At 47.4% G+C, this 8,520-nt stretch overlaps 1 protein-coding gene across 2 annotated transcripts in view; it reads left to right on the top strand.

The window, feature by feature from the left end:
* clmpb (CXADR like membrane protein b) overlaps positions 1–7,960 on the top strand; it is a 52,311-nt gene extending 44,351 nt beyond the window's left edge. For both annotated transcript variants that reach the window (XM_062472645.1, XM_062472646.1), the window contains exons 4-7: positions 835–1,002; positions 2,022–2,144; positions 2,900–3,041; positions 3,973–7,960. In XM_062472645.1, the coding sequence (XP_062328629.1) occupies positions 835–1,002; positions 2,022–2,144; positions 2,900–3,041; positions 3,973–4,312 (773 nt within the window). In that variant the 3' untranslated portion in view covers positions 4,313–7,960. The remainder of the gene's footprint in view (positions 1–834; positions 1,003–2,021; positions 2,145–2,899; positions 3,042–3,972) is intronic.
* The last annotated feature ends 560 nt before the right edge of the window (positions 7,961–8,520 follow it).

The raw sequence follows: 8,520 nt of genomic DNA on the forward strand, positions 1-8,520 counted from the left end.
ACCCTCCTTCTTCTCTATAAAGACATTTCCGTGAGTTAGCGCCACTATTTTTACAAATTGCCCTCAGCTTTGCGGTGACACTTTCGATTTTGAGAGAAGAACATTTGCATTTCTCCCTCGCTCCCGACGCTAAGATAATGGGTTGGCAGTAGCTGGCGGCTGGCTGGCTGGCTGGTCGTGGTCCTGAGCCTGAGCGTGTGTGTATGTGTGTACGTGTTTGTGTGTGTGCGTGCACTGTTTCGGCGACAGTTAGCCCTAACTGGCCCTGACAGAGCTGTGAGATGGCACGGCAGAAGCCCCTGCACTCCCCTTATCCCTCTCATCACATCCCTTACTGGCCGTGTGAGCTGACTGGTCTTTGTGGAAGTGCACCAGTGGAGGGATACAGAGATGTTGGGGAAGGGGGGGGGAGGGAGAGAGAGAGAGAGAGGGAGCAGCTGTTCTATAAAGAGCCACAAGAGCCCGGGGCAGGGCGGCCCATCTATTGCTCTGATCCTCAGGCTACTGGACTTCTGACCTGGAGATGCAAACTGACTGCAGGCCGTCAGACCTCGATTCAGACCTGAGGCCCTTTGACACAGGCCTCGGACACAAGCTCTGTTGATGGGATCCGATGCCTCTTTTAAGGCTGGTCTCTACTGCCTTTGTTCTTATTTTACTGTTATTTATTGCCTCGCTGCTCGATCACACTTGCAGCAGCAATGACCAGCCCCTCGTTAAAAATCGCCTCAGATCGAGTATCTCTCATTGTAGGTCGCTTGCCACCCTGTGGCTGTTTGACGTCGGAAGCCATGCGGGCGTGGTTAAGCATTTGCTGTTTGTTGTGTCCCACAGTCAAGCCTTCCAAACCCCGATGCTGGATGGACGGGAAACTGCTGGAGGGCAGCGACGTCAAGCTGAGCTGCAAGTCCAGCGACGGCTCCGACCCCATCAGCTACAAGTGGGAGAGGGTCCTGGACAAGGGCAAGAGTGTTGGAAAACTCCCCCCTCTGGCACTGATAGGTAAGAGGATGAGTGCAGTGTGTAAACGGCGTCCGTCCCCCTTGACACGACAACGCGTGGAACCGAGGAGCTGTAAGCTCGGCGGTTAGAACGCCTGCAATCCACGTGAACACACCTGCGCTCCACTCATTCCCCATCATGGCTTTCGAACGGAGAGGACACGAATGGTGATCGTGTGTCCCCTGCAACTGACAAGTCGATCCCCAGAGGCGTGCAACACACCTCTGTTGCCTTGCCAGCTTTGCCACCTATTTCCCCGTGCCCAACCGACATGAGCGGTGGCACGTGCCTGGCCTAGACGAAAACCTCCAAATTAATGACCTCCATGAAACAACACCTGTTCAGTCTAATTAGTTTTTATTGGCCGATAAAACACGCAGACGTCAGCCATTATTCACTGGTCCACTGAACAGTACGATCACGTGCCTGTCATGGTTGGAGGATGAATAAGCATCAACTAGCCCTGTAGAACTCCGTCGCTCTCCCAGACAAACTCTCTCCCCCTCTTCCACACACACACACACAGAGACATACACGCGCGTTCTCTCAAAGCGCTACGCGCCTCCCCTCTTCAATCATGGCCCCACGCTTACTCACACCGCGTCCAATCTCTCGGAGGCCCCAGATAAACATTTGCCAGTCGGCCTCCTCTGCTCCTTGCCCAGCGAGTGTGATGCATCAGAACTGACACAGTCAGACAGGCGTGGCCGCCCCAAACCCACCCGAGTCAGGCTGAACGAAGGCAAGGGGAACTCCTACCCAAACAGCTTCATTATAACACACAGTCACGCTGAATAGTACCTGCATTCCATCAGCAGAATAGAATAGAATTCGAGAATTCAGAATGTACTTATGTAAATCGCTACAAGCAGACACAGAATGAAACCTCATCAGAAAGCGTTGATGAACACACTGCGGGTCGTGAATCACTCTACAGAGTAATTGTGCAACTGCATATGAATCCCAACCGAGGGAACGCGACATACAACAACGTCGTGTGTCGTGTCTCATTCTCTTAGACCTGAAGAACCCCGAGATCGTCACCCTGAGGAACCTGACCAAGGACAGCGCAGGTGTCTACAAGTGCACCGCCAGTAATGATGTCGGCGAGGAGAACTGCATCATCGAAGTCACCATGCAGTGTGAGTAGCAGAGCCGGCCAGCGCTTTATTTCTCCGCCCCTGCGTCGCCTCGATGGTGATGGATGGCTGTAGTTTCCAGTGGCCCCCTGAAAATTCGTTTTCCCCTCGCTCCTCCTCTCCCCCCCCCCTCCACCCTCCTTCTCCCTGCCCCTCTGTAACCCAGCGCAGGGGACTCTACCAGCAAATCAGTGGCCATTGGTCACCCGCTCTTCTCAAACAGCCATGTTTCAATGTCACACAAATAGATTTGCGGAAGCACAGGAACTGTGCGGTCAAAATGAGGTGAACCGTTGTGGATATGAGTCAGGTGGCTGAGCGGTTAGGGAAGCGGGCTAGTAATCAGAAGGTTGCCAGTTCAATTCCCGGCCGTGCCAAATGACGTTGTGTCCTTGGGCAAGGCACTTCACCCTACTTGCCTCGGGGGGTATGTCCCTGTACTTACTGTAAGTCGCTCTGGATAAGAGCGTCTGCTAAATGACTGAATGAATGTAAATATGACAGCCTAGCACCATAGCGGGAAATGTTTTGATGTGTTTACCTAATACAAGTGATTTTTGAGGCTAAGCATGACTTAAGCAACAACCCACTTCACGGTGTACAACATGTACGGATTTCAATATACGACAACGTTGAGAATACCTGTGCGCATCATCCGTGCGTGTGCGTGCGTGTGCGCGGACCTAAACAGGTCCACGTGCTGTAGATTCCGCGGTTGGGCGCGGCTATCGTAAATCTTACCCATCTCTCGTCCACAGATGTGAGGGGGATGGGCGTGATGGCGGGGGCTGTGGTGGGAGTATCCTTCGGCGTCCTCATCATCATCTTGATCATCTGGCTCGTGTTCCGTAAGAAGGAGAAGAAGAAGTATGAGGAGGAGGAGACTCCTAACGAGATCAGGTCAGTACCTCAGGAATGTGTTTTTCTATGGATCATGTGGCGTGGGTGCATTCAGTGTGTGGGTGCGTGTGTGTCCACGCGTGTGTACAGAATGTGTGTCTGCTACAAGGTCAAGTGCAATATCGACTGCCTTTTAAGAGTCTTCTTTTCGCGTTTCTTCGGCGCCCAGGGACTCACTGGCAAACGGTTGTGTCGAGACGAGGTGTAGCTCACAGCTGTGTCTGTGTCCCAAAGCACAAGTTACTGTAAACTGGAGCCTCCAGACTGTTAAAGACATCTTTCAGCAGCAAACATTTTGATACAGCTCACAGCCTATGTAGCTGCTTATTTGCCAGTTATACCGTATGAATGAATTATGCAGCCAGTTCGGGAATGACACTGTGTAAATTATGCAGACTTGAGGAGGTGTTTCCTGTTTACATGCCATTTGTAGCTACTGAGTGCTTCCTAACCCTGTAAGACCCCTGGTTGTAAAATGACGACGTCACTTTTAGCTCTCTAAATGTGGTCTTTCAACAACAAAAAAGAGAGATAAAAGTGATGTTGTAATTTTAAACCGGGTCTTACAGGGTTCTAAGAGGGACTGTCAATCCTAGGTTCTGTAGCTTCTCTTAGGAGGGGGCTGGGTAGGGTGGGGTGGTGGTGGTTGGTTTAATGTGTTCGATTTAGACCCAGATGAGAAACATTGTGATAGAACCCAGAAGTTCCAGAAGTTCTTCCAGGGCACTGATGCACCACAGAACAGCCTTGCTCTTTCCGTATGGGCTTTCTCCAGTTGTCTGTCACATTAGGTTGTGTGTGTGTGTGTGTGTGTGTGTGTGTGTGTGTGTGTGTGTGTGTGTGTGTGTGTATGTGTGTGTGTGTGTGCGTGTGTCTTTCCTTAAAGCAGAAATGTCATGGTCTCTTCCATGTTGTGTTTCTCGTCTGCCAGGGAAGATGCCGAGGCTCCCAAGGCCAAGCTGGTGAAGCCCAACTCCCTCTCCTCGTCCCGCTCTGGCAGCTCCCGCTCCGGCGCCTCGTCCACGCAGTCCATGGTCCACAACAGCGTCCCCCGGGGCCCCCGGGGCCCCCGCCCTCCGCCCGTGGCCACCCTCAAGGAGAACGGACAGCCCCCCGGCTTCCCCCAGTCTCCCCCGGCCTACAACTCTGTGGTGCCGCCCAAAACCCCGGAGCCCCCCATCACTCCCAAATTCAACTCCAGGAACCTCACAAGTAGCACGCCCCCCACCCTCATGGTCCCCGCCCAGACCAAAGCCTTTCAAACTGTGTAGGACGGCAGAGAGGACCCCCCCCCCTCCCCACTTCCTGCTAGAACGCGTAAGACCCCTGCGTCCCATCCGACCTCCTGTACCCTCTCCCTCGATCTTCCCTTCGAAGACGCACACTATTCCATAAACCAAGAAATGCAACAAGTAAAAAGGATGTAATTAAAAGAGTCAACAATAGAACCACCCCCCCCCCCCAAAGAAAAAAAACTTTCAATGAATGCATACTTAACAAGGGAACATAAGACATGCTTGCCCCCTACTGAATTCAAGAAAACAACAAAACGAAAGGAGACCCCAGACGGAACAGTTTCTTCTGTTCGGGTCTCTCGGCCACAGGCAGAAAAAACTTCTTTTTGAGCTTTATTTCTTTAAACTTTTCGGAATGCACAAGGACGCATTGTGTGTGGTGAGGTGGAAGAATCCCGAGTGGAGCTTTTTATTTATTTATGGAATCAAAGGGACAGGCGTACAGAGGAAGAAGGGAATAAAAGAAAACCGGATAAATGAATGGATGGGTGAATAAAGACAAGATATCCAAAAGTCAGAGCTGGTTGCCGATGGAGATGTCCTGCTGGCAAGCCCTTGTTGATGCGGAAGGGAGGGTTTGAGGGAGGACGGCACCTTTTATTTTGGGCCAATGATGTCTCTGACTGATGTAACCACACCACTTCCTGCTTGCAGCTTTGAACAACTGCTTGAAACCACAAAGTCCATATCCCCTTCAGACAGTGGGTGAACTGTGGACACACATGTTACATCATCCCCCAAAATGCTCTCTGATGCATTAAGTACTTCATCACGACATTCTCGACAAAATCCCGGACTCTGCTTCTCTTGAATGGAGAAATGTATGTTATAAGAAATGTAATTGTTTTATCTCCGTCACACCACTATGGATATGTGTTCCGGAAAACCTGCCCAAATGAATAAATTGTATGTTTAGCTTTAGTTAGTAAGATTGGTAGGGATAAATGACTATGAATATATTGTACCTAGGATAAGACTATTTGCAAGTCATGATTCTTTTTTTCTTTTGTCTGTTTCCTTAGAATTGTGTCTGTTTTATTTTCATTTCTGTCTATCCTGTTAAGTCTCAAAAGGTTGTTAAAGGTAAGAGACTCAGTCTGTTTCTACCCAAAGAAGTGCCACCAATCCCAACCATGAGCCAGTGTTTCTTTTCTTCTTCATTTACCTTTTACTATCTTTTTATGAAACCAAAATCTGTCACAAACCACCATGAATGTGTGTTGAACAAAGATGGTCGGTAGAATGATTTTTCTCGCTTCCTAGGGTATTTAATGGATATCCAGTATAGGCATGAATTACCTTGAAATGGTAACCTAACAATACTGTCGATGATTGAATGGTGAAGAAATAGAGGGTTCTAATTGTATAGCATGTATAGTATGGTATCACCCAAAGTACTTCCTTAGGACCCATAACAATAGTATGGCACCACATTGCTGTTTCATTGGTGGAAGTCTCTTGCTCTTCATTGGTCAGGCTGTGACGTCCGCGATGCTCCCTATCGGTAGCTCCATCTCAGTGGAAAACTGTGCAGTTTGAATGGACGTAATGAAAAGGACAAGTAGCCTATTTAGTGTGCCTTTGCAATCCCTATCCCCGTTGATGCTTTGGTATTCTGTCCTTGTCGTCGACACACAAGTTGCTGTTCTTCATTTAGTGTTTGAAAAGACAGTAAATCACAGCGGCTTATACGCTGAGAGCTCCAACGTCACATAGCTAACCCAACGATATCATACGCAACCTTGTCACAGTGCAGACTGCAGATATCTTCTCAATGACATGGCAATTCGTGTCCGCAGGATCAATGTACATTCTGTATTCATAGTGTTGTTTTATATTGTACATACAGATAGATATATGCACATGATGTCATTTAATTTAATAGATGAGATAATGCTTGGGGAGTACTAAGGAGGAGAAATGCCTTTTGACAAAAGGAAGAAATGGGTTGTTTCCAGCCACGCCCACACATTCGCTCATGTTAGCTGTTCATTCGAGGGTGGAGAGAGAGAACAGGCCAGCCATGACCTCTCCAGAATGATGTGGCCACAGACACGCAGTGTTTATTTTAGTTCCTCTGACTTTATACGCTCATACAATTCAATTCCCTTCCACAGACAGCAATCTTGTTTTCGCTAGCGGCAGTGGTATCTTGAGACAAGGCCTGTCCATAATTCATACTCATCTACAAGGAGGTTGGTGGCATGCTGCAGTTTTTTTATGCACTCCGCCATGCACCAGTCTACCTACACACACACACACACACACAATCAAACAAAACCAAAAGCACGAATAGTCATACTTGTTCTGTTCAGGATAATTGAGATGGATGGAATGTCGGAAAGTATTATGACTGACTGATGGTGCCCTTCCACCATAGTTAACAGAACGATGCATTGTACAGTGCATCACTCATGACACACACACAAATAAACACGCACAGGGGCTGCTATGCATCTCAACACTCTCCGATCCAGAGGCTTTGACACCGTTTGGAGAGAAACCTGAGAGAAGTGGAGGGTGGGGGATAACAGCATTGATATCGAGACAGAACTGCAGGCTCTCACATTTACATTCCCTGCACTGTCTCTATATAGATGGAGCCTGGTGTAGGGTGGGATGCTTGTCTTCCAGCTGTTAAATTCCTTTGGCTTTTTTGATTTGCTTTCCAGCAACTGGAGGTCTCAGGTGGCAAATTCCCCAGTTTATGAGCCCTCGCGTCGCCTCTCCTCTCATCTGTGCCAGCTTTGTGGACTGACAAACTCACTCGGTTTCCAACAAATTAATCTTGAGGGTTTTTTTTTGGTCTGAGCTGTGGTGATTTTAAGATGGAAGTTTTCCACCTGTCAGTTTCAACACAACTTGTATTCTGATCTACAGTGGCACCACTGTGTATTGTTATCAACATTCTAAGGTACAATAAGTGAACAAAGATTCATGTTATGATTATCCTGCATTATATTATAGGAATATAAATCTTATGTAGCCACCGCGTTTTGTGTTCTTAAAGCCGTTTTTCAGATAAAGCAGTCAAGCATGGCAAAGTGAAGTTCTGACTTTGTTGATTGGCCTGCCTCTGGTATGGGAGGACTCTGAAGTGTTGGCATTTGGGGTGAAACAGAGGTGGCGAAAGATGCCCACTTCAGCAAAGAAAAGCAAAGGACGTGCATGTCGACGCAAATCGAGAAGGGGAATGCTTTGCTTTGATGTAACATACCTGTATTCGGCAGAAGAAGAAAAAAGAAAAAAAAGTACAATTGTAAATATACACAGAAACGTTTTATGAAGCTTTCTTTTTTTTTCTTTTTTTTTTTTTCATGTACTTTGCACTTTTTGTGTGCTGTTCTCATCGCCGGTGAGGGTTCTGGGTGGTTGGGTCTGTCTGCTATGACCTTGTCTGGATGTCAGAGGTACACAACTCAGCACGGAAATATAAGTCACCATTTTCCTTTTTACTCATCATCATATTTTCACAGTCGCTTCTCTTTGGTTTTGTAAAGCGGTACTGTTTGTTTTGACAAAAACAATCCATGTAAATATCACAAGTAAAAAAAAAATGTATATTTTTACGACTTCTGAGTTATTCATTTGCAAATAAAATATTCAATGACAAGTTACACTGCATGATGGAATCTTGTTTTGTTTCAGTATAGGACAACTGCAGACAATGCAGAAGACAAGTTGTTTTCAGCGGAGGTAACAATTGCATGAAACTAACAGTCAATGAAGATTTTTTGCTGAAAGAAAGACAACACTTGCAGTGCTCTCTGTCACTAATAGGCCTCATGATCCCCAGTCTCCCAGTGACAGGATGCCTGGTGATGGCGTTTCCCATCAGAGGCTTCCTTCTGAGGCTTAAGTGCTTCTCCTTGGCCTCTCAGCGTGAATCGTGCGTCCATGACAGTGAGGTCAGAGATATCTATTGACCTGTCAGGGATTTATTGACTGACATTCATCTTTTTTCCTCTGAAAAATTCCTCCTATGTTGACAATTTATTGAACTGCCCAGATGGACTGTATGTGTCAAACCTGATGAAAGAGACAGGGTGGAGTTTGGATCTCTATTCCTTGTTCAAGGAAATGCCATGGAAAAATGATACAATAACACGTCACTGTAAATGCGGATAAGAGGATGTATTGTACTGTAAGCCAGAGGAGAGAGGATTTAAGTCAACGCAGATGCG

Source organism: Osmerus eperlanus, chromosome 11 (assembly GCF_963692335.1).
Source record: "Osmerus eperlanus chromosome 11, fOsmEpe2.1, whole genome shotgun sequence".
Lineage (NCBI taxonomy): Eukaryota > Metazoa > Chordata > Actinopteri > Osmeriformes > Osmeridae > Osmerus > Osmerus eperlanus.